The following is a 27,113-nucleotide window of genomic DNA, read 5'->3' on the forward strand; positions in this document are numbered from 1 at the left end:
CTGGCTTTCAAGTTGCCTTCCTGCCCTCTATTTTCGAACACCCATACACACACAAACACACACACCATCTTTTTAAAAAATGTTTTTGATGTCCTCATCTCCAGAAATCTATACTTTGATGTAACAATAGTGTAAAGATAAAAATTTTGTCCACTTTAAAGCACCTCACAATCAGCTCTGGTGGCACACACCTGTACGGGAGAAAAAAAGCAGCTATATGGTAAATTTATCCAGAGAAACTTATCTAAGGTGTCTCTCAAAATATATACATCAAGAATGATGGCTTTTTCATGTAACCCCAGCCATTAGGGAGCAAGTCCAATCTGGGTTACAAAGAATCAGTCTCAAAAATAAGTACCTAGGGCTGAAGAAATGGCTCAGCGGTTAAGAGCACTAATTGATCTTCTAGAGGTCTTGAGTTCAATTTCCAGCAACTTTGTGGTGGCTCACAACCATCTGTAATGGAATCTGATGACCTCTTCTGGTGTGTCTGAAGACAGCTACAGTGTGCTCATATTAAATATAAGTAATTTCCAGCTGGGCATGCAGCCACGTTGTTGAAGTGCTTGTGTGGTATGCTTACAATGCCGGGCTCAATCCCCAAAACAGTAGTAATGCATCACTCCTACAATCCCAGCACAGGAAAAAAAAAAAGGTGGGGGAAGGATTAAGGTCATTCTTGGCACTAAGAGTTTAAGGAATATTGATATCTTGTCTGAAAACACCTAGATGTATAAAGAAAAACACAAAGTTCCTGGCAAACTACACAGACCTTTACTTGATTCAATTTTGCGCCTACTCTTCTGGAGCCCCAATAACCACTACAAAGCGAGAGAGGGAAAAATACACTAGAGAGTTATTTCACTTTAGTCTTTGGTAGTTTTAATAATGTATATATTTGGATTCTATCCACCCTCCTAGACCGCCTCTCCCAACAAAGTTTTTTTCACCTCGCTGATTCCCACACTAGTTTTCTTTTTTTTTTTTTTTAAGATTTTATTTGTTTATTATATAAGTACATTGTAGCTGTCTTCGGACACACCAGAAGAGGGCATCAGATCCCATTACAGATGGTTGTGAGCCACTATGTGGTTGCTGGGAATTGAACTCAGAACCTCTGGAAGAACCACTGCACCATCTCTCAAGCCCACACTAATTTTCTAGTCGCTGGCTCCGTTCGCAGGTTTTATCTTTATTCCAGCTTCTTCACGTCTGCCGCCTACAGACACCAGAACTCCCAGCTGCCAAAGAACCGCATTCTGACAAAATGGTACAACGCAAAGACCTTTCCGACCCGAGTCCACACCCGATGCGCAAGAATTTTTCAGAGGCGCTTCCGCAGTAGTGCATTATGGGTTATGTAGTCCTGGACCGATCACTTCGTCTTTGCAGACTTGTAGTCTTCAATCAGGTAACAAGAAAGGCTTGGTCAGAACAGTCCTAAAGAGGGGAAGAGTGACTTACGAAAACACTCGGCTTCAAAGCCGTCAGGCCTGTCCGTCAGCAGAAGCGGAAGTAGGTATAAGGCGGGTCGGAAAAAGGCGTGATGACGTTGCAGCGATGCGAGCGTGAGGATTTGGCGGGATTTCTGAAAGTCGCGCGCCCATCGCGTATCTGCGCCTGGGCAAAGCTGAGGCGTTCCCAGAAGTGTGGTTAGGAGGACTGAAACTTTCATAGAAGAACTGACAGGAGCTGCGAAGTGTGTTTGAGCCGTGTGACGGGAGTGAGCGTGGTGTGTGCAGAACCGACTGCCGGAAGGAGCGAGCGGCCCACGGCTGCGAGACAGGTGAGTGTGAGGCGCGGGCGGACTCCTCCCCACTGCCGCTCGGCATCTTGAGCCAACTCAAGGCCAGTGCTCCCACAGTCAGCTCCACGGGTCCCCTCTACGCCTAGAAACCGGAGAAAGGCGGAGCAAGGCGACCAACCGACCGACGCTAACTGACGCACTGAATTCGTTGTGGAGAGAACCGACCTGCACTTCAAACTTTTGTTTTAAGACCCGAGCTCACTACCTAGGCTAGGCTTGGTCGGGCTCGAACTCCCGCCTACGGCCTCCCAAATGCTGAAATTTACAAACTTTCAGGTTCATTTCTGTGGTCCGGACGCAGGAAGCTGAGATCCAGAGAAAAGTGCTCACAGCTGTTAAATAGGGCCAGAGCTAACACGTTCTTGGTTACTTTAGTGCTGTAGTGGCTGGTCTCTCTGGAGACTGAAGTAGGAGGCATAAGCAAAAGCGTAGTAAAAACTGAGAAATATAACACAAATTTCTATATAGAATCCTGGCTAGATGACTCACACCTATAGCACTTGGAAGAGGCAGGAGGATGACAGTTTCAAGACCAACCTGAGCTAGAAATGGAAGAGCTGTCTCAGAAGAAAGAAAAGTGAAGTACAGGGGCTGGACAGATGGCTCAGTCGTTAAGAGCATTTGTTGCTCTTGCAAAGAAGCTGAGTTCAGTTCCCAACATCCACATGGTGACTCACATCGAACCATAACTCCAGTTCCAGGAATCCAGTACCACCTTCTGACCTCATGTACCAAGCATGCTTGTGGTACACATAAACGTATGCAGGCAAAACACTCATGCACAAAAAAATAAATCTAAAGTGAAGTATAAAATACAAAGATCGCAAGTGTACACATGAATTATTACAAAATTAATATACCTCTATAATCACTAATAGAATGCTACCATGCTAAAAACCTCCCATTATCCTGGTTTTAGTATTTTTCCCTCACTCTGATGGCTAAACAGTGATTTCTAAAACTATTCACTAACATGGGCTACCTTTAAAAAACTGTATTTAGGCGGGGTCAGACTTTGTAACCCAGAAGCTAGTTTGAAACTCAGGATCCTACTATCTCTGCCTTGTAGGTGCTGGGACTGTGGGAGAGGGTTACTGTGCAGACCATTTTTTTGGTGTTTTTTTTTTTAATCCAGGATCTTGTTTTTTTATCATAAGCTGACCTTGTACTCACCATCCTGACTGCTTCCCTTGCTGTCTTTGCCTGTTTTTAAGTCTCATGTAAATATGCTGGTGGTATGGAATGTTTTATTGTTACACAAGCTTGCCAACACTTGATTTTTTTTAATAGTTTATTTTATATGCATTGGTGTTTTGTCTGCATGTATGTCTGGTTGAAAGTGTTTAATCATGGAGTTATAGACAGTTGGGAGCTGTCAAGTGGGTGCTGGGAATTGAACTCAGGATCTCTGGAAGAGCAGCCAGTGCTCTCAACTGCTGAGCCATCTCTCCAGTACCAACACTTGGTATTTTATGAAGGTCATCTAGTATCTGATGAACTTTGGATAGGGAGTGGGGGCTGATTTTTGAGATAATCTACCTATGCAGCCCAGCCTGACCTTGAATTTGTGGTAGTCTGCCTGCCTCAGCCTCCCAAGTGCTAGGGCAGTCATGGGCCTTCATACCAGGCTCTCTCCTCTTGTGGTTCTAATTCTCCTGATGAATGGGATGCTTGTTCGTGGTTTTGGTTGTGGAGACATCTCCCTCTTGAATCTGATTTCTCTTGTCCTTTTTTTTTTTTTTTTCTTATTTGAATGAGTTCTCTATGTTCGTAGTCTGATTGTCCACCTCTGACTATGCATGTGGCAAATAGTTTTTCTCTACAGTTTTGATTATTTTTTCCTTTTGGAGATAGGGTTTTAGGTAATCCAGGACAATCTCAAACTTGCTATACAACAGAGGATGGCCTGGAAGCTCTAGTCTCCCTACCTACCTCCTAAATGCTGGGATTACAGACATAACTACCATGCCTGGTTTTATGCATAGCATAAAATTGATCTACCTCCCAAAGCCCAAAGTTGTAAGTTCAAATGTAGTCAGAGCTAAGGGTTTATTTCGGTAGTTACTTAACCCGTTCAGGGACCTGAATTCCATCTTCAGCTCTGACAGTAAAATAAATATACTCAGTGTCTTGTTTGCTTTGTTGTGTGAGGACTCACTCTAGTGCCTCTTTTTCATATGCTAGGCAAGGCCTGTGCCCCAGGCTTCTGTATTCCCAGCCTGTGTTTGCAAGGCTGGAGGTACTGTTCACTGTTAGTTGTTGCTTTGTGTATCCAGCTCAACATTTCCTCTATTCCAAGAAGAGATTCTATTTCGGAATTTTACTCACCCTCTAGTATGGGAAAGCTTAGAACTTGCTGCCTTATAAAAATATTTTTTTAATCTGTTTTGAATAAGCTATCCTTGGCAGCATGCAGCACACCACTGTAAGTTAGATATGTCTGGGTTGGTTTTCGTTTAAGCTTACTTTTATGTTTGTGTTTGAATGTTTTGTCTCTGTGCCTATAAGCATAACACTCCTGTCCAGTGCCTACGTGGTCAGAAGAGGGTGCTGGACCTCCTAGAACTGAAGTTATAAACACTCATGAGTTCCCATGTGGGTACTAAGAACTGAACCTGGATCCTCTGCAAGAACAGCAGTTGGTCCTAACCTGTGGCTAGGGAGGGCCAGCTCCAGTCCTTCAAAGGTGTGTTGGAAACTGAACGTGCAGGTCTTTATTACCCCAGAGTATCTCTCTAGTGTTCACTCACACTGATGCCTCTATTTTTTAGTAATGGCTATGCAAATGCAGCTTGAAGCAAATGCAGATACTTCAGTGGAAGAAGAAAGCTTTGGTCCACAGCCTATTTCTCGGTTAGAGGTATGTTCTCAGTTGCTAAGTATTTACTTATAGTGCTGTAATGCATTCTTCTATGTAATGGAACAAAATAACCTTTACAGAAATTAAATTGGGGTTTCAGGAAATTGTCAAGGTTTCTACAGAAAAGCATAGGATTGTTGCTAGAAGTCTCTTCCTACTCTGTTTTCTAAGAGCTGAACTTTAGAAACTAAGGCCTAGGATCCCAAAGTGGAATCTCAGTGTTACTTATACTAAGTATAAAAATGCTAATGGGGAATTAGTGGTGTAACCCAGGAATGCAGGGGGCAAAGGGGATCAGCCTCTCCACTGGCCCAGGCTGTCATTAGGCTGAAGAGTGTGGGGTTGTTAAGATGTCAGACCCACCTCCATTTTAGGACTCAACATTAAGAATATGAAGCATTAGCTGGGTATGGTGGCCCACTCACACCTGTAATTCTAGCAGTTGGAAGACTGAGGCAGAATTCTTTTGGAGCCCAGCCTGGTCTAGATAGCAAGAAGTTCCAGGACAACAAGGGCTACATAGTTGAAACCTGCCTCAAACAAGCACAAAAAAAGGAGCAGCAGCAGAACAAACAAGAGGCTTGGGGAGATGGCTCTGTGGATAAAGTCCATGCTGTGCAAACAGTGAGGGCCTCAGTGGATCCCCAGTACACACAGAATCCAGGCAGAGTGGCAAATGCCGGTAATCTGAGAATCACTGGGACTTTTAGGTGAGCCAGCCTAGCCAGTCAGTGAGAGCCAGGTTTAGTGAGAGACCCTGTCTCCTAAAGTAGGGTTAAAAATGGCTGAGGTAGGCATCCTGGCCTCCATGGAGTTAGAGGTGGTTGTGAGCCACCAGAATTGGGTTCTGGGAACAGAATTTCAGTTCTCTACAACAGCAACAAACACTCTTAACTGCCGAGCCAGCTGGCCTTCATTTTGTTTGTTTAAGATTTATTCATTTTTCACAGGAAGATGAAATATATTTTTCTACCCAGTAACTTTTTAAATAGGACTTTTAAAGGCACTGAGGCTAGTTCTGCACAATCATTGTTTAATATATTTGTTTAAATATATTGAAATGAAGACTTCTTGAGGGAAATGGTGCTGGGTAAACCATTTTAGTTCCTAGCTCTTCATTATAAATACACAATTATTATCTCTAACAAGCTGTGTTGTCTGTCGATTATTTAATTCATCTTATTGGGGCTTTTTTTTTCTCCTTTTATTATTATTTATCTATTTATTTATTTATTTATTTATTTATTTATTTATTTATTTATTTATTTAGAGAGGGCCTCTACATAACCCTGGCTATCCTGGAACTCACTATATAGGGCAGGGTGGCCTCTAATTCACAGAGATCCTCCTGACCGTTCCTCCCTAGATTTTTTTATTTTATTTTATTTGAGACTGGGTTTCACTATGTGGCCTTGGCCGGCCTAGAGCTCACTATGTAGAGCAGGCTAGTCTGTAACTCATACAGATTCATGTGCCTCTGCCTCCCCTGCTGGAATCCACCCCTGGCCTAGATTTATCTATTTTTATTTAATATGTGTTCTGGGTGATTTTTGTCAGCTTGATACAAGCAATAAAATATGAGAAGAGAGAACCTTAATTGAGATATAAGATCAGACTGCAGGTAAGCCTGTAGGGCATTTTCGTAGTGATTGATATGGGAGGGCCCAGCCCATTGTATGTTGTGCCACCCCTGGACTGGTAGTTCTGAGTTCAGTAAGAAAGCCATGGACAACAAGCCAGTCAGCAGCACTTCTCCATCCCCTCTGTAGCAGCTTCTGTCTCTTAAGTTCTTGACCCTGTTTAAGTTCCTGTCCTGACTTTCTTCAGTGATAAATGGTCATGTGGGAAAGTAAGCCAAATAAACCTCTTCCTCCCTGAGTTGCTTTAGTCATAGTGTTTATCACAGCAATGGTAACCCTAAGACAATACGTATGCGTGTTCTGCCTGCATGTGTGTATCTATCCAGCATTTGAATACCTTGTGTTTGAGGAGGTCAGAAGGCATGGGATTCCCTGGAACTGGAGTTAATGGTGATGATGCCACATGGGTCCTGCAAGAACAACAAATGCTCTTAACCACCGAGCTACCTCTATAGACTCCCATCCCCATAATGTTTTATTTTAATGCTTTTGGTTTTGCTTTTTAGTAGTCCTAGGCTTTGAACCTGAGGCCCTTCTGCATTCAAGGCGAGTGTGCTGGTTAGTTTTTAATAAACTTGACACAACCTAGAGTCATCTGGGAAGAGGAGACCTCAATTGAGAAAATGCCTTCATTGGATTTGCCTGTAGCTAACTAAGTCTTTGGGGTGTTGAAGGACATTTGATCACATGGTGAACCCCAAGATTGCATTATTTACTGAAAAAAAATCTACTTCTAGTTATGGTGTGGCTCAGCCTTAGAACATACTGTTAATCCATCTGGCTGGAATACAGACACTCCTTTAATCCCAAATATTGAAGGTAAAATTATTTTGCAGAAGGAAGCACCCTTGTTTGAAGGTGGTATCTAATTGACTGCCAAAGTCACAAATCAGGGAAAGATTTTTCAGAATAATATATGCCCAACACTTACAACAAGAGAGAGGAATACAAGGCTACTTAAGAGAGAAGGTAGGGAAAAGAAGGCAGTTTTACCAGGACAGTTGTATAGGGACAAGTTGCAGAGAGGAAATAAGCTAAATACAGGTCAAGACAAAATGAGTCAGCGAATATGAAGGAGCCAGAAGATTAGAACATACTGCCAAAGTTAGCATGAGGGCAAGCAGAGCAATTCAGTAAGAAACTGAGAGAAGCCAAATTGAATCAGTCAGCTTGGAGAAGTGTTTGAGCCAGCTGAGTTGAACCAGCCAGCCAGAGTTCAGAAAGAACAAGAAAGGGTGTGAGCTTATTCAGTAGCAAGTCTCAGACTGAAAACTTCCTAGGCCTAGATAAGATTGTATGAAGGCTTCCAGAACTGGGCCTAGGTTAGCAGAGGCAGTAAGCCACAGAGATAACAGTTACATCAGGTGATTAAAAGTTACTTTTACAGTGGGGGCATTTTCTTAATGATTAATGTGGGAGGGCCCAGCCATGGCACGTGGTCCCAAGCTGTGTACAAAAGCAAACTGAGGAAGCCATTACACACAAATCAGTAAGTAGTGCTCCTCCATGGTCTGTATTTCAGTTCCTGTCCCATCTTCCCTTCAGGACAGACTGTATGCTATAAAGTAAAATAAACACTTTCTCCCCAAGTTGCTTTGGGTCATGGTATTTAAAAAAGCAATAGAGGGGCTGGGGATTTAGCTCAGTGGTAGAGCACTTACCTAGGAAGCGCAAGGCCCTGGGTTCGGTCCCCAGCTCCTAAAAAAAAGAACCAAAAGAAAAAAAAAAAAAGCAATAGAAAGCAAGTTAGGACAGCAAGTATTCTACCAGTGAGCTTCACTTTTAAGACTAGGTTTCGGGGTTGGAGATTTAGCTCAGTGGTAGAGAGCTTGCCTAGCAAGCAAGGCCCTGGGTTCAGTCCCCAGCTCCAAAAATAAAAAAAAGAAAAGAAAAAAAGACTAGGTCTCATGTAACTTAGCATGGCCTAGAATTCACTGTGTAAATGAGAATAACCTTGATTGCTAATCTTAATTTCACCTCCTGAGTGTGATTATAGGTGTGTAACCAGTATTACCTGTCGTTTTGTGTGTTGTATTTTACTTTTTAATTTTTAGATTTACTATTTTTTGTATATAAGTGTCTGGCTTTCATGACTCTGTACACCACCTCTGTGCCTAGAGCCCAGAGAGGTCAGAAATGAGCTTCAGATCCTCCTGGAACTGGAGGTGAAGGCAGTTATAAGCACCATGTGGGTGCTGGAAACCCAGGCTGGCCCAAAAGTCACGCCTGTTTCCCAGGGCCTCCTTTTGTGTGTGTGTTGGGGGTGTGTATGTGTGATTTTTTTTAAAATTAGCCTGTGTTAAGTTGCATAATGATATGTTTTGTTATGTTTATGATGTATTGATTGGCTCCCTGTCACCTTCACTTGCCCTCCTCCTACTGATCCCTTTCTCTTCCCAGCACATCCCCTTCTTTCATCTGTTTCTGTTTGTTTTGTTGACAGTTTTTGGTATGGAGCTCACTGACTAGGCTGCCTGGCTAGTGAGTCTCAAGGGTCTACCTGCCCTTGCCTCCCCAGGTGATGGTAAACACTGCCACATCTCACGGTCTCTCCAGCCCAAAACTATAACTTTGATAATGAAAACATTGATAATTTGGTGTTTGGGGTTTTTTTTCTTTAGACATAATGATATTTTTGTACTATGTAATTCAAATGTTGATTTCTGAGCTTCCATATCTAGTTACAGTATTCTATCTCCTGCCTCAGTGTTGTATGAGCATTGCTCCCATTTATTCTTTGGTCAATAAAGCTAGTCAATCAGCCAATGACTGAGCAGGAGAGAAGATGGGGCTGAACTTCCTTCCTTCCTTCCATCCAAGGGAGAGGGCATCAGAGAGAGGAGGTAGGAATTAGCCATGGGGAGACAGTCTAGGAGACACCATGAGAAAACAACTAGAGCGGAGAAAGCCATAGAATGCAAGTATCTCCGAGATTCTGGCTCGGAAGTGGCCAGATTAGCATAGAGGATTAAAATAGAGTAATAAAAAAGTTGTCATGTCATTACAGATTTGGTAAATAAAAATACAGTCCAGTCTTAGTTATTTGGGATCTAGCTGGCTTAAGAGGAAAATTGTAACACACTTATTAAAAAACCATTAGCAGGTGGGAGGGGGAGTTTAAAAAAAAAGCCATTAACAGGTTTTAGTTTTGTTGAGACAGTGGTTTTTTTTTTGGGGGGGGGGGGGAGTAACAGCCCTGGCTATCCTGGAACTTACTCTATAGACCAGACTATTCCCAAACTCAGAGCTCCACCCGCCTCTGTCTTCCACCTGATAGTATTAAAGGTATATGCCTTTAATTTGTTATTAATAACTCATGTGTAGTCAAACTTTTCAGGGGTTTTGCATATATTTGTGATCTTCAAACATGTCTCTGAGTGTAATTAATTAATATCCGCATTAGACAAGAGACCTAACTTTATTCATTGTTTTCTTACAGCAATGTGGCATAAATGCCAATGATGTGAAGAAATTAGAAGAAGCTGGTTACCACACGGTGGAGGCTGTTGCTTATGCACCAAAGAAGGAACTGATAAATATTAAAGGAATTAGTGAAGCCAAAGCTGACAAAATCCTGGTAAGTACCTATGTGATGGCGGAGAGGCGGAGGCATTAGTGAGAATAATTAGTACAGGGTGCTGTACAGTGATTGGTCCTTAGTCCCCTTCCTCCCCCTTGTCACCTGGTTTCCATTCTGGAAGTGACTGCTGACAGCTTTTATTTTAAAATCTCCCCCCCCCCCCCCCCCCCCCAGAGCTGGGGACCGAACCCAGGGCCTTGCGCTTCCTAGGTATGCGCTCTACCACTGAGCTAAATCCCCAGCCCCTTATTTTAAATTCTTATTTCCTGTGGAGAATTGCAGTATCGTGGAAATTGATATAAATACTGCCAAAAACACATTCCCACCAGCCCACAGTAAAGTTGTTTATCTTATCATTTTGAATGTGATCTCACCTCAGAGGGATATTTAAAATTATTATGTTATGTATATGCTGTTGTGGTCTGTGTAAATAAATTTTTATAAATAAATTTTTATTTATTTATTATATATAAGTACACTGTAGCTGTCTTCAGATACACCAGAAGAGGGCATCGGATCTCTTTACAGATGGTTGTGAGCCACCATGTGGTTGCTGGGAATTGAACTCATGACCTCTGGAAGAGCAGTCGGGTGCTCTTAACCGCTGAGCCATCTCTCCAGCCCTAAATAAATAAATCTTTAAAAAAAAAAAAAAACTGTAGAAAGAGAGGCTGAGTACATGTTTCAGTGGAAAGTACTCACCTAGCATGTGCTAGGCTCCAGTTAATAGTCAGTACCACCAGAGAGGGGGAAAGAGAATGATATTGGTAGAATGTTGATATAAAAGTCACATGGTGACTCAAGCATGCTCAAAGTCATAGGTTCCATCTCAACAGCCACTGAAATGCCAAGATAACAGTGCACATCCACAGTACCTCTTAATGTTTTTATTAACCTATATTAATACGTAATATTCCGGGGGCTGGGGTGCAGTGTGAAGGGTCTAGAGAGATGTTCGTGGTTAAGAGTATAATCTGATCTTGCAGACGACCTGAGCTTAGTTTCCAGCACCTATGTTGAGTTATCTTACAACTTCCTTTAAGCTTCAATATAGAGATTTGTTAGAGGGCTACCAGTATGCCTTTTCTGGCCTTGGGACGGATGTGTGAGAAGATACTCAAACATGAGACTCTTCTCTGCCAAATATAAGATCAAAGGCACCAGCTCTCCTCCCCTCCCCCCCCCCAAAATTCCACTTTTTATTCACCTTTTTTTTTTTTTTTGAGCTGGGGACCGAACCCAGGGCCTTGCGCTTCCTAGGCAAGCGCTCTACCACTGAGCTAAATCCCCAGCCCTTTTTATTCACCTTTAATCCCAGCATTCAGGAGATAGAGGCAGGTGGATCTCGGAGTTCCCTCACAGCCAGAGCTACATAGTGAGACCATGTCTCAAAAAAAAAAAGGGGGGGGGGGGACAGAAGGAAATTGAAGGCAAGCATGGTGATACACACTGTAATCTCAGCAGTCTGGTTTATGTAAGTTCATGCTGACATTCAAATTCTAAATACATGGATGATTTTAGGATGTATTTAATTTACGTGTGTGAGTATTTCACTTGCCTGTATATATGTGCATCATGTCCTGGTGCCTGCAGAGATCAGAAGAAGGTAGTGGGTCCCTGGCTCTGGAGTTTTGGTGATTGTGAGTTACCACGTGGGTTCTGGGAACTGAACCTGGGTCCTCTGTAAGAACAAGAACTCTTAACCACTCTCCAGCCTCTAGATGTTACTGTTGATTGCTGTTACTGTTGCAAAGATTTATTTCCTTATATATGTATGAGTGTTTTTCTTGCATGTATTTAAGTGTACTATATGCATGCCTGGTGCCTGTGGAAGCCAGAAAATGGTGCTGGGTCCCCTAGAACTGGAATTATGGCAGTTGTAAGCTTCCATGTGAGTCCTCTGCAAGAGCAGCAAGTGCTTTTCACCACCGAGCCATCTCTCTAGACCCCCAGGTGTTTAGTTTTATTGTCCTGTCATATTGACTGATTTTTTTTTTCAAACTAAAGTCTCATTTTTGTTGCTAAGTGTTATTTGTATATACTTGGAAAATAAACAATAAAGAGAAAAGCTGCGAATAGCATCCTGGTTTTACAAGGCAGGAGAATCTGAAGGGATGACAGATAGGAAGTAAGGTAGGAAGACATGCTACCTTGTCTTTTCGGCTCCTGTGGTGGTGCGCTCCTGTCATACTAGCATAAGAGTGTTTTCCTGTTGTGTTCCTGGGCTTGTCTTACAACACATGTAGGTTGAGCATCTCCACTACAAAAATAAGGTTATATGCACAGAAGTCTGAATTTTTTTTTTTTTTTTTTTATCAAAAACCTCACACTCAAGAAGATTCAGATTTTGGGATATTTGGAATTTTCAGTGAAGGATATTAAACTGTTAGTCTACCCAAGTGCCCAAAAATATACAAAACTCACAGTCTAAAGCATTTTGGGTCCCAACTTTCCCAGATAGTGGTTTCTTTACCTGTGTACCTGTGTTACATTACTACTTTAACCTGTCCTATTGTTTTCTTAGGCTGAGGCAGCGAAATTAGTTCCAATGGGTTTCACCACTGCAACCGAATTTCACCAACGCCGGTCAGAAATCATCCAGATTACTACTGGCTCCAAAGAGCTTGACAAACTACTTCAAGGTATAGTAACCCCTCATCCTATTTTATAAACCCTAACTAATTAACACAGATGGGAGGTGAAAACAAAGCCAGACTATTACTATAGAATTCATCCTAGGGGAGAATACTACATAGAGACGTATGAATAGTAGATTTCTTCAGGGTCTTGACTGGCTGATTCTGTAGGTTTGCTTTTGTAAAGATTTTTTTTTTTTTTTTTCGGAGCTGGGGACCGAACCCAGGGCCTAGGGCTTGCTAGGCAAGCGCTCTACCACTGAGCTAAATCCCCAACCCCTGTAAAGATTTTTAGTTTAGATTTTTCTTTGTTTTGAGGGGAACTGTTTTTGGGGGGGGTGGGTTGTTTTGTTTTGTTTTTTGGTTTTGTTGTTGTTTTGTGGGTTTTCTTGTTTGTTTTGTTTATTTTTGATTCCTTGGCTTGTATCAACAGATCTAAGATTCAGGCTGAATCGAATGTATTTTGGACTGTAGGAATATCAGCTTCTCATAGATCCTTTATTACAGTTAGGAAAGATTAAGGTAACATCGGAGAAAGCCAGGTGACGTGTACCCAAAACTTCCTTGTATATTTCTTTATAACATTCTACAAATGTAACATTTTTAAAATAAGACATTTTTATTTTTTAATTATGTTTAGTGGTTTTAGGAATTGATTCAGGAGCTAACAATATACTTACATTCCCCGTCTTCTGCACCTATACTCCAGGTGTGAAGATTTGACATACGCATTAGTTACTCATTCTGGCTCTGATTTATAAAATACTAAAATTACCTATCTATAAATTAACTTTTGGCTTTGTTTTGTTTTGTTGAAACAGTGTCTTTGTAGCTCTGACTATATATAAAGAATTAGTTCCCCCTGTTTAAGGAAATAAGTATTATATGTATATTATATCTTAAGTGTTAATTTTTTTTAAGGATTTATTTATTCATTATATAAGTACACTGTAGCTGTCTTCAGACACACACCAGAAGAGGGCATCGGATCCTATTACAGATGGTTGAGCCACCATGTAGTTGCTGGGATTTGAACTCAGGACCTCTGGAAGAACAGTTGGTCCTCTTAACCGCTGAGCCATCTCTCCAGCCCTGTTTATTTTCTAATTTTAACACAAGATTGGAAACTTGATGGCTGGTAATGCAAATGGTTGTCTTACAACTCTGATGACCTGAATCCAATCCCTAGAACCCACAGTAGAGGGAGATAACCCATTCTCCCAAGTTATCCTCTGCCCTCTACCTGTGAGCTGTGGCACATGCCTGCCCAACCTCACACATGTCATACACACAGTACAATAATAACAAACTTAGAAACAGAAGAAGTATATGGGAAGGGGGTGAGCCCAGAGACTCACATCTCCTACCACTGAGCTATGCTTCCTGCCACAAAACACTGTTTAAATACTACTCAGTGTAGTACATATTAGTATGTATGCATGTATGTATGTATGTATGTATGTATGTATCTGTTTGTTTATTGTGTAGTACCAGCTAGCCTGAAACTCACAGAGCTCCCACTGCTTCTATTCCGTAAGTGCTGGGATTACACCTTGTCTGGGAGGTTTTAAACTTTTGAAAACATAGTTGTCCTCATTGTTGAAAAGTTTTTAAGTTTGGTTCTTGCTGTTTTTCTAGTTATTTGATTATTTACTTTTTCTTCCTTCTTGGGATACAAAATAGCCTGGGTTCAGGAATCATGCAGAATTTGAGTTTTAAACCCTCTAAGAAGATCCCCTTCCCTCCAGGACACAAAGGCTGTGTAGAGAGACCATGGCTCCTGCCTGAAATTCCAGCACTTGGGGTGTGGAGGGAAAGGGGTTAGATGTTTAGTGTTATCCTCAGGTATGGGATGAGTTTGCGGCTAGCCTAAACTACATAAAAGCCTGTCTCATTAAAGATAAATAAAAGAATTCTCATTTCTAGTATTTACTTAATGTGCCTATGCCTGTTTTCTTCAAGATGAGGATAAGTCTTCTTATCGCCTAGGCTTTTAGAACTACATGAATGGTACGTTTAAGTAAATTGGACAAGGAGGTTCACAAAAAAATAGTAAATACCAGGTTATATTAAAGCAGCTGAAGCCCTTGTTGGCTTTTCTTGGTTGAGTTCTGTAACTTCATTATGGTAGCAATTACTTGAAGCTGTACATGCAATAAAATTGCCTGAGAACTATAGCAACACCAAATGAGTGCATATGGAGAGATGTGAACATACTGAGGGCTAAGGAATGTAAGGCTAAGCCTGGGAGACTCAGGGATGAGTGCCCAGACCTCCAATTTACAAATAACCTATACTTATTTAAAAATAAGTGTGACTTTTATTTTTGTCGATATTGGGAGTTGAATGTAGGCCTTTTATCTAAGGAGCATTCTACGATTGAGCTGCATTGCCAGACCCAGTGTCTCATTGTACTGTGCGGATTGGTCTTGAACATCCCAGGCAGGTTTTAAACCTTAGAACTTTCTGTTTCATCTTCCCACATAGCTGGCTTACGGGTGTGAACTAGTAAGCCTAGACAAAAAGAAAAGAAGCAAATTAATGAATTGCTGATTATTGAAAATGGGAGTTTAAATTATGGAACATTAGTATGCTCCAAGAACAATTTCCTGATTGTAGTTTGTAAGCAGTTATTCTATGTGACGGACTTGTCAATTTCATAGGTGGAATTGAGACTGGGTCTATCACAGAGATGTTTGGAGAATTCCGAACTGGGAAGACACAGATCTGTCATACATTGGCTGTAACATGCCAGGTGAGTTGTTGGGGTTCGGGCTAATCAGATCAGCAAGTATTGGTTGACCCATGATACCTGCAAGCATCTGTTAGGATGGATGTAAAAGGTACTTCCTCAAGAATCCCATATGTGGTTAGAGGTTAATTCCTACTGAAAAACATTCCACATCAGAGAAACTTTCCAAATGCTTGATTCAGAATATTTCCTACCATATCTTCTTTCCCTGAATTTACTTGCCCTTCTTTCATTGGCCTGTTTGGTTGGTTGGTTGGTTGGTTTGTTTATATGTGTGGGTGAATTGCTCCCATGGATGTCTATTCCTGGTACCACCACCTTACCCTGAGCTGGAGTTAACAATAGTTATGAGCTTCCATGTGGTTGCTGGGAATGAAACCCCATCATCTGGAAGAGTAGCCAGAGTGTACTTAACTGATAAGCCATGTCTCTAGCCACACAGTCTACACTTTATGTCTCAAAAAATATATGTATAACAATAGTAACCTGACATGATTCATTAACACTGTATCTGGTCTTTTTAAATAGAAATGTTTTCTCTATAACTTTTTATTTTCTGTATGTGGCACACATGTGTATTTCTGAGGGGTATATGCCTGTGTAGGCTTAGAGACCAGAAGGTACCAGGTCTCTTCCTCTATTACTCTCCACTTTGCTTCTGAAAGGCAGGGTCTCTCCCTGGACTTTTACAGCTCCTGTTTTTTGACTAGACTAACAGTCAGCACACTTGGGTTATTCTGTCTCTATTTTTCATAGCACTAGAATTGCAAAGTCCTTTGAGACTATACCTGGCTTGTTAAATTAGTCCCGAGATACAAATTCAGGTCTTCAGGATTGTATAAGAAGTACTCTTAACCTCCTCTAGCCAGCTACCCATGTCATTTTGACAGATATTATGTAGAATAGATGTTTATATCTATGGTTTCTATGGCAACTCTGCATACACTGCTAATTCTTTAAAATGCAAATAGAGTTCTAGCCTGGCAGTGTTTATTAAGTAGTAAGGTGATTCTGTTGACACTAAACAAAGTCTTCAGTAACATTCTAGGTGCTCACAGCAATAGGTCTTTCTTACTTTTTCCCCCAAGAATGCTAATTCATTAACAGTCAAAACAGTTGCATGTTATTAGTCTAAGAGCCAGAACCAGAATATGAGCGAGTGTTGGATCACTACTTAAATTCAAAATCTGTTATCATTGTTCAGATTTTCCCAGCTTAATGAAATGAAACCTCACTGCATTAGATCTCTAATAATTTAAGTTCTAGAATGCTTCACATTTGTCCAAGAATAAATAGATGTCTGAAGAACTTATACTGTAGCATATTAAAATAGTAAGAGTGATAAAATGACATGCATCTCTATAAACTAGAGATGAATCACAGCACTAAACTGTATGGAAAACTCCTAACCCAGCCAAGCATTATGGTGCAAACCTATAATCCTAGCACTCAGGAGATCATGAGTTTGAAATCAGCATAGCTACACAGTGAACTCTGTATTAAAGCACCACTAAGAACATCCACCACCTGCTAACTTCATAATGTCTGCATCTCCACCTTATTCCTTGGAGACAGAGTCTTTCCTTGAACCTGGAACTTACTTGGTTTTTTGTTGTTGCTGTAAAACTCAGCATGCTGAAGTAATCCTTCTCTGCTTCTGGCAGTGCTGGGATTAGGGTCTTAGAGCCACCATACTCAAGGTGGATGAGTTTATTTTGAAACAGTGTTTTCATGTTGCCAAGGCCGGCCTCAAATTTACTGCATAGCTGACCTTGAACTCCTGATCCTTTTCAGAGCCATCATTGCCAGTTGTCAAATGATTGACCTTTGAACTAATCTGTCTTAACGTTCAGTTTTATCTCATAGTTTGGACTGTTTCAAAGCCGTTCAACTCCAGCAAAACACTAACTTCATGTTCTCTGTGTATGTTATTAATTTGTATTTCTATCCAAAGAGAATATGTCCTATTGCCTCTAATTCTCCTGTTTGTTTGTTTTACTATGTATGTATGTCTAGGGCTTATGTAAGCCAGAGTACTATGTTGGACCCTGGAATTAAAGTCACAGGGTTGTGAGTCACCAGGTATGTCCCGGGAATGAAACCTGGCCCTCCGGAAGCACAAGCAGTGCTCTTAACCATGGAGCGGTCTTTATAGGTCCTGCTGCCTTCTTTTCTCTTTTAAATTATGGCTTGTTTTTATGTGCTTTGCCTAAATATGTCTGTGTGAGGGTGTCAGATCCCCTGGAACTGTAGTTACAGACAGTTGTGAGCTGCCATGTGGGTGCTGGGAATTGAATCCATGTCCTCTGGAAGAGCAGCCAGTGCTCTTAACCTCTGATCTCATACTATAACCCAGGCTGTCCTGGATCTTAATATGTGGTCCAAGCTGGCTTCAAACTCATGGAGATGCCTCTGCCTCCTAGATGTGAGCTACTATTCCAAGTTAATGATCTTAAAGGGTTTTTTGTTTGTTTTGTTTTTTTAAAGATTTATTTATTTATTATATTTATATATATACTATGTACACTGTAGCTGTCTTCAAACACACCAGAAGAGGGCATCAGATCTCATTACAGATGGTTGTGAGCCACCATGTGGTTGCTGGGATTTGAACTCAGGACCTCTGGAAGAGCAGTCAGTGCTCTTAACCGCTGAGCCATCTCTCCAGCCCTTAAAGGTTTTTTTAATTATGATAGTTTTTATGTTTTGAGATTATAATATATGTTATATAGTATAATATGTGTACTATATATATGTAATATATAGGGCTAAAGTGTTTTAACCCTTATTTAGAGTGGAGGAGGTTAGATTTATCATGGGGAACTTGGAGTCTGTATCAGAAGAGTGGGTGTTTCCACCGTTTCTTTTCCCCCCCGCAGCTCCCCATTGACCGAGGTGGAGGTGAAGGGAAAGCAATGTACATTGACACCGAGGGCACCTTTAGGCCGGAGCGGCTGCTGGCGGTAGCTGAGAGGTGGGTCATGAAACTTGAATGTGTTTAGCAAGTTTAACTTGCCTGAAATGTCTCGTTACGCTACACTTCAGTTGTGTGTGTGGTTGAAAACAACAATCTTTAATGGAAAACATTCTTTTTTTTTTTTCCTTTTTTTATTTACATAGGAAAACATTCTTTACTCGGCAATCTAACTATCTCAGATGGAATAAAAAGCAAGATCCAGGGCTGGAGAGATGGCTCAGTGGTTAAGAGCACTGACTGCTCTTCCAGAGGTCCTGAGTTCAAATCCCAGCAACCACATGGTGGCTCAACCATCTGTAATGGGATCCGATGCCCTCTTCTGATGTGTCCAAAGACAGCTACCGTGTACTCATATACATAAAATAAATCTTTAAAAAAAAAAAAAAAAGCAAGATCCAACTATATATTTCTTTCAAAGAAACACTTTAAAGTTGGTTGCAAATAAAAGACTTGAAAAGATAATCAGGAACCCTAAGAGCAATTAAAAGACTGCACCAGGCTACCCCCTGATCCTTTGGTTTTCAAGATCAGTTTTCTCCATGTAGCCCTGACTGGCCTAGAACTCACTCTATAGACCAGGCTGGCCTAGAACCCACAGAGATCCACTGTCTTTGCCTTCCGAGTGTGGGGACTAAATGTGTGTCATCACTGCCTAGTGAGGAAACACTTGTATGTGTATAGGCGTGGACAGGCCCATACATGATGATATGCATGTGGAGGTCAGAGAACATTTTCCGGGAGTCAGTTCCACCATGTGGGCTCCAGGAGTTGAGTTCAGGTGTGATGGCAAGAGTCTTCTGAGCCTCTCACTTGCCCAGGCAGAACATTGATCATTAAAATTAGTTTCCCAGGAAGGTGTAGTCATTATAGACATCGTTAAGTTGTTTTATTTTATGTATATGAGTGTTGTCTACATGTATGGCTGTGTACCAAGTGTGAGAATTTCCTGTGGAGGCCAGAAGAGGTATCGGATCCTCTAGAACTAGAATTATAAATGGTTGTGAGGCATCATGTGGATGTTGGAAAGTAAGCCCAGACAGGTCTCTGCAAGGGCAGCAATCACCAATATCTTTTCATCCAAGAGGGCATCACAAAAGTCTAAATCATGTCAAAATTCTAGCGATTTTTTTTTTTTGCAAATTGATAAATGCAAGGTTCATATGGAAAAATCTAGAGCTCCATTTATTTATCTGTTATTTATTTGCATGGGGGAGGGGTGGGCATTGCCTGCTTGTGTCTGTTCACCAGACACCAGAATATGTACCTGTTGCCTTCAGAGGCCGAAAAGGGCATTAGATATCAAACTGGAATTTTGGTGACTATTATAGTTGAGCTGATGTATGAGTGTTGAGAATCATACTTAGGACCTAGAAGAACAGCCACCGTTCTTAAACCACTGAGCCCTCTCTGCACCCCAAGTCCTGAACTGAAAACTCCTTATAAAACTACAGTAGCTATTACAGGTGGTCATGACTTAAACATAGATTTGCAGCTAGGTATAGCACAGTGGTAAAGTACTTGTCTGGTATATAAAAGACCCTAAGGTCAATTCTCAGTACTGGAACCAAAAAAAAAAAGGTGTGTGTGGGGAGAGTTACTCATTCAAGAGACAGAAGCAGCAGCTGTCTCTGAGCCGAAGGCTAGCTTAGTCTGAAAGCTACATAATGAAACCGTCTCCAAAAAAACAGAGCAGTAAATAGATAACTAAACTATGGATCAATGGCCCAGAATATAACCTTCAAAAACACTTGCACCAACATGCCCAGCCCCTTGGTTTTGCTTTTGAGACAGGGTCTAACCATGTATCTCAGGCTTGATCAACTCTTACGTAGCCTGAGGTATCCTGAGCTTTCTATACTTTCCTCTCTGCCTCTGGTGGTTAGCTCATGATGTGTTATCATCCCTGCCTTATTTGAGACTCTCGTAGACCTAGGTGGCCTCAAATGCACTGTGTAGCTGAGGTTAACATAGAATTCCCGATCCTTCTGCACCTTCAAGTTATGGGAGTTATAAGCTTGTAAGACCATGCAAGAGCTGCATGCGCTCTACCACTCATGATCGACGACCCCCCCCCCCGTCCGTCACTCCCTACCTCCCTCCCTCTCTCTCTCTTTCTCTCTTTCTCTCTCTCTCTCTCTCCCCCTCCCTCCTCTCTCCCTTCCTCCCTCCTTCCCTCCCTCTCTCTCTTGCCTTCTGAGTGCATGGGTTAAAGGTGTATACAACTTTGTTTAGCCTTTGAGTTTCTTTCTTGAGACAGTCTTACCATATATATAACTCTTTATGAGAGAATCATGGACACACGCTCTCAAAGAATTAGCGCCCATTTAAGTAACTTAAACTTAAAAAGGGAAATCGTACTTTGCTACTGTGCACGTTGGTGCACACTCCACAGCACATGTGTGGAAATCAGAGAACAACCCACAGGGCTCTGTTTTCTCACTCTACTACATGGGTTCTGGAGATTGAACTGAGGTAGTCAGGCTTGGCAGCAAGTGCCTTTACCTACGAAACCATTTTGTCAGCCCTAACATTATCTTTTGAATTATTACAAGACAACGGCTGTAAACAACAGAAGGTGACTTGGGTCAAAAGTGACTGCACATGTTCTCGTTGGCGTGTGGATGAAAACAACAGTACTCAGTGCTTGTCTAGCACAAAACACACCAGAAAGTGTTCATAGCCATGTAAAAGAAGGTGTCTCACGAGCACCTGACAGACAGGCAGGAGAGTCTCCGTGGTTTCCAGGCCAGCCCAAGATACAGAAACCAGGGGCTGGAGAGATGGCTCAGTGGTTAAGAGCACCCGACTGCTCTTCCAGAGGTCCTGAGTTCAATTCCCAGCAACCACATGGTGGCTCACAACCATCTGTAAGGAGACCCGATGCCCTCTTCTGGTGTGTCTGAAGACAGCTACAGTGTACTTATATATAATAAATGAATAAAAAAAAAAAAAAAGATACAGAAACCAGGAATGATGGATTCTCTGCCATGTTTCTCCCTGCACTTTGTTCTGTGTCAGTCCTTCACCTCTGCCTCAGTATCCTCATCTCAAGTAAGAACTAGTAAAAAAAGTAGAATCATCTGAACATTTCTGGAAAGCCTTTTCTCTCAGTGAAGAAACCCTTTAATGCCAGCAAGGTATTTAACTAACACTTGTATTGTATTTGGAGAGTTGAGAATTTCAGAGGCCTTGAACATGGTGAGACCCTGTCTCAAAAATGGGTTTGGCATATGGCAAAGCAAATTTTATTTCCACTTGTTCTTCTCCAGCATTTAGACTCTAGCCAAGTTTTAGAAATGCAAAAGGAAGAGAATCCAATCTATTTTAGATGTGAGGGGAGGCTGGCAAAGTATGGTTTCTAGATTCTTGTTATCCAGCTACTGTGGAGGCTAGGTCTTGAGATGACTATAACCTGGGAATTTCGGTTTAACCTAGAAAACACAGTCATTACCTCCCCACCCCCACCCTCACCCCCCAAAAAAAAATCTCAGAAAGATTTACAACAGGCACTTGGTTAAATCCTCAGGTGAATACATCAAACTTACTGCCTTCAAACAAGGAGTCCCTCCTGTTGTTACAGATTCAATAAGAATGAAATTGTTGGGCCAGGCATATTGAGATACACCTTTAATTCTACCACTCCAGACATAGCCAAGCAATTATCTGAGTCCCAGGGGATAGCTGGAGTGACAACATAGTAAGAGCCATAAAGAGACATAGAGAGAAAAAGAGAGTGCCTTACTTCACCTGTCTTTGTGTCTTAGGTTACAAAGTTGAGAAAATACAGATCATACTATGAAAACAGGAAATACATAGTTGGCTGTTTTTAAGTGCAAAAGAAAATAATCATCGAGGCCTGAGAAATACTAACATAATAAATGACATTCATTTAACATAATCTTTGAATGGTTTGTTATTTTTGTTTATGCTAACTCTTGAGTGTAGTTCTTTGCTTTTCTGACTTGAAAATTTCTCATAGTTTGAAGGCCTCAGAGAATAAATTTGATGTATCCTTAGGTCTCACTTAGTTTAAAATAGTTGTTGCTGTCATCTCGAGTTGGCTTGGCCACACTTCTACTAGAGCAGGAAGCCTATCTGTGGGTCCTAAAGCCAGTGGGAGTACTGCTGCTTATCTTTGTAGATGAGAGAAATATTGGGTATTAATTCTCACCTGACTGAGCACTGTCTACAGCCTAAAATCTCCTCTTCTCTAGATACGGCCTCTCTGGAAGTGACGTCCTCGATAATGTAGCATACGCTCGAGGGTTCAACACAGACCACCAGACCCAGCTCCTTTACCAAGCGTCAGCCATGATGGTAGAATCCAGGTATGTCCTCAGCAAGACACTCAGTGTGCCTGTGGCCCTTCCCTGAATCTGGATGACAGTTTGAATAGAAATGAAGGGATTCACATTTTAAGGGTTGATTTTCTTTTTTAAACAGGATCTCTCTATCTAGTCTTGGCTGTCTTAGATCAGGCTGGCCTCAAACTCAGGGAAATCCTCCTGCCTCTGCCTTCCCAAGTAGTAGCATTAAAGGCATGTGCTACCATACCTGGACGCAGGGAGTTTTGTTGATTGATTCTCCTTTTTTTTTTTTTTTTTTTTTTAAAAAGATCTATTTATTTTATGTATATAAGTAGCTGCCTTCAGACACACCTGAAGAGGGTATCAGATCCCATTACAGATGGTTGTGAGCCACCATGTGGTTGCTGGGAATTGAACTCAGGACCTCTGGAAGAGCAGCCAGTGCTCTTAACCTCTGAGCCATCTCTCCAACCCCCGATTCTCCTTTTTTTTTTTTTTAATATGAAAAACAATTAAAGATTTATTTTTACTTATATGTGTGTTTCCGTGAATGTCTGCCTCATGTGTCGAGGTACAACAGGGCATCAGATTCCCTGGGGCTGGAGATAGAGGTGGTTATGAGCCAGCTACCTAGTGTGGGTGCTGGGGAAACAAACTTGGGTTCTCTGAAAGAGCAGAAAGTATTTTTAACAACTGAGCCATCTCTCAACCCCCAATTTCCTTTCTTTAAAAAATATTCTCTATGCATTTTGTGTGTGCTATGATTGTGTTTATGTGTACACACACATTTATATGAGAGTGTGGACATGCATATGAAGTGGCTTATGTTCAAGTTGGAGGACAAGCTTGGACAAGTTCTCACTCCACTTTATTTGAGGCCTCATCTCTTTATTGGTCCCTGTTGTGATAACCAGGCCAGCTGGTCCACAGGCTTCTAGAGACACTTGCCATCTCACTGAGACTACAAGCACATGCTACCTTGACTAGCTTCACATGGGGTCTTGGGATTCAAACTCAGATCCTCCCACTTATATGGCAAATACTTTACCCACCATATCATCTTCTCTGCATCTTCAGTTCTTATATACTTTAAGATTCCAGTCACATCACTCATAAAAATTCTTTTCTGTAATGCCTGAGGCCCTGTGTTTACTCTCAAATATAGTGAAAAACAAAAACCCCAGGGCTTCTTTTGGTCACATCTGCCAAAACCATCAAAAGTCACCATGATCCACAACAGATCCACCATGCAACAGATTGAACATTTTATAAACATTTTAAGAAAATGTGTATAAAGGCGTGTGTGTGTGTGTGTGTGTGTGTGTGTGTGTGTGTGTGTGTGTGTGTGTGTGTACGTACTCGCCTGCTCATGAGGTCACATACTAGGAAGTCAGTGTCAGTTACTCATGTTTTATCTTGAGGAGACTGAAGCAGGACGATCATACATTTCATGACTTTACAAGTATTTGCTGCTCTTCCAGAGGACTGGAGTTCAATTCCCAACATTGACATGCATGGCAGCTTACAACTGTTGGGTATTTGACACCCTCACATAGCCACGAATGCAGACAAAAACACGAATGCATATAAAATAAGTTATTTTTAAAAAGGTATAGGGTTGTAAGGGAGACAAAATTGACAATTCTTGTTTCTTATAGGTATGCACTGCTTATTGTAGACAGTGCTACTGCCCTTTACAGAACAGACTACTCAGGTCGGGGAGAGCTTTCAGCCAGGCAAATGCATTTGGCCAGATTTCTAAGGATGCTGCTTCGACTTGCTGATGAGGTAAGCTATAGAAAAGAAATGGAAAGTGTTGATTTTCAGTGGCTCCAAATTCCAGGAGTCTTTTGAGGACATTAGTGCCTTGTATTACCAAAGATGAGCATTAGTTGGCCATTTCTTTGTTGTGAGCATTAAGGTTCTTGGTATGTCTGTGGTCACAAAACTGACATTCTTTCCCGTATCAGTTTGGTGTAGCAGTGGTAATCACCAACCAGGTGGTAGCCCAAGTGGATGGAGCAGCCATGTTTGCTGCAGATCCGAAAAAACCCATTGGAGGAAACATCATCGCTCATGCATCAACCACCAGGTATGGTGATGGCAAAATGGATGTCATACAAACTATGATACAGAGATAAAACACACACTAATCCTACTAAAAGTGCGACAGTGCTGACACTCAGGAAGCCTCACTGAATTTGTTGTGCTTTGGTCGATGTTTGCTTTGCAGCTGGAGAGATGGCCCGGTGGTTGCAAGCCCTGTTGTAGATAGAGAACCTGAGTTCCATTCCCAGCACCCCATGAGAGGTTCTCAACCTCCCATAACTCCAGTTCTGGGACCTCCAATAACTCTGGTCTCTGACAGGCACCTACCCACATACACGTACATGTAACTAAAATCTCTCGGTTATGAAAAAGGATGCATGAATAGTTGATATGCTTCCCTAATTATAAAGTATTTGTTTCATAGAGCTTTTCAATAAGGGAGTCATTGGCAGAAATGACCCCTCCATTCTGGAAGTACACTGAAAAACTATCCTAAAAATCCTTTTAGGAAATTGCATGTATCTGAAGCAATTAGTTCTATTATAGGAATAGAATTGTTTATAACTTGGTATTTTTGTTTGCGTCTTTGGGTCAGGCTATACCTGAGGAAAGGAAGAGGGGAAACCAGAATCTGCAAAATCTACGACTCTCCCTGTCTCCCTGAAGCTGAAGCCATGTTTGCCATTAATGCAGATGGAGTGGGAGATGCCAAAGACTGAGTCACTGAGTCCCTGTCCTGTGAGAAGTCTCTAAATGCTGCATTGCTAATGGACAGGACTGCCATTGGGCCGCTTCACAGGCTCATGTCTGACTGACTGCCGGGAGGGCTTCCAGGAAAACAAGGATGGTGTCAGCTGATAGCAGAAACAGGTCTGATTGGAGATGTCAATCTCTTCTTACTGTACTAATAACTTCTGTATTAATAACTTCTTACTGTATTAGTAACTGATTCCTTTGGTTTTGGAGGAGAGGTAGGAAATGACAGGTGTGGGACAGTCTTATGTCTTCAAAAGAAGCAAACTAGAAAGACCTGAGTACTCTTTTCACTTCTCAAGAATGGTAAAATAATGCCTGAGGCTCTGTAAGTGGGAATGGGTGTTTACTCGTTCTTTTTCTCTGTAAGTAAGATGCAAACTTAGAAATTATATGCCTGAACTGTCACATATTTAAAATTTATTTTTTGGTTGAGGAGTCTTGACATGTGGCATGTTAGGCTAACAGCCCTCCAGTTGCATGCTTGTTCTTTTAATTACTGAGACTTCACCTAAGCGAGTTTATTCTGCTGCTGCTAAGTAGTTGTGTGCAGTGGATGTGTTGTTTGCTGGAGATATTCTAGTGCAAACTGAGTACTGCAAAGCAGCGCTTCCAGAACAGCTCTCCCTACTGTGCAGCTATGGTCAGCTGCTATAGTCGTAAGCTGTGAACCCTAAAGAAAGCTCTACACTCAGGTTACTGCATTGTATCCTTTAACCTAAGAATAAGAATTCCAGGCTGATTTACCGTATCGTTCCTGTGCTCTTTGTTCTTATTGTATAAGTTTTGTGTTGCAGAGGTCTGACATTATCCAAACAACTCACTTTGGGAGTATTTCCAAAAACTGTGGTCTCCTTTTGAGTCGTTGAGTCTCATTAATAAAAGAATTTCAAAACAGATTAGGAAAGAAGCTCAAAATCAATTTTATTCAAGCTTGGGAGAAAAGCAATAGAATAGGTAAGCTGAAAGTGTTAGCAGCTGCTAAGGGTTGAAGAGATGAAGACTTTTGTTTTTAAGTTAGGCGAAGGGCTAAGAGAAACAAAAAACCTGAAAGGCCAGGGAAGCACTGGGACCTCCATGGACATGGCTAAGCAGTCAAGATTGCCTGCTGGCTTGTTCTGTGGAAGGACGGAAATTTAGTTCCAGCACCCATATCAGGTAGCTCACAAACAACTTTATCTTCAGCTCCAAAGAAACCTAGCACCTTTCTGACCTCTGGGAGCATTACACGTGTGTCTGTGAGTGTGTGTGTGTGTGTGTGTGTGTGTGTGTGTGTGTGTGTGTGTGGAGGGGGGTGGTGGTAATTAGTTATGGATGCTGAGATAAGAACTGGGCCTGGCCCTCTGTAAGAGCAGCCAGTATCTGTGAGCACTTATAAAGTAATGAAATAAAGATTAGGAATTTTTGCAGTTGGGGATTTAGCTCAGTGGTAGAGCTCTTGCCTAGCAAGCGCAAGGCCCTGGGTTCGGTCCCCAGCTCTGAAAAAAAGAAAAGGAAAGAAAAAAAAAAAAGATTAGGATTTTTTGTCTCAAACCCAAGTTTTATAGTATTTGATAGGAAAAATTTACCCCTTTAGAGATAGCAGTTTAGAGCACGTACTGCTCTTCCAGATAACCTGAGTCTGATACCCAGTTCCCATGAGAGGTGGCTCAGAATGCTTAGAACTCTAGCTTCAGACCCGATTCCCTCTCTGGCCTCCTTCAGGCACACAAGGCATGCGTTCACATGTGAGTGTCTTAAGTGTGCAATGCA

The 27,113-nt window shown here is 41.6% G+C and overlaps 1 protein-coding gene across 1 annotated transcript; it reads left to right on the forward strand.

Moving 5' to 3' along the window:
* Positions 1-1,571: 1,571 nt before the first annotated feature.
* On the forward strand, positions 1,572-26,257 carry Rad51 (RAD51 recombinase). Its single transcript, NM_001109204.1, is given in 10 exon segments — positions 1,572-1,786; positions 4,579-4,667; positions 9,747-9,884; positions 12,412-12,529; positions 15,187-15,278; positions 18,155-18,249; positions 22,467-22,580; positions 24,218-24,347; positions 24,530-24,651; positions 25,204-26,257. Coding segments are annotated over 9 exon segments (1,020 nt in total). The 5' UTR covers positions 1,572-1,786; positions 4,579-4,580; the 3' UTR covers positions 25,328-26,257.
* Positions 26,258-27,113: the final 856 nt, after the last annotated feature.

Source organism: Rattus norvegicus, chromosome 3 (genome assembly GCF_021556685.1).
Source record: "Rattus norvegicus strain SHRSP/BbbUtx chromosome 3, alternate assembly SHRSP_T2T, whole genome shotgun sequence".
Lineage (NCBI taxonomy): Eukaryota > Metazoa > Chordata > Mammalia > Rodentia > Muridae > Rattus > Rattus norvegicus.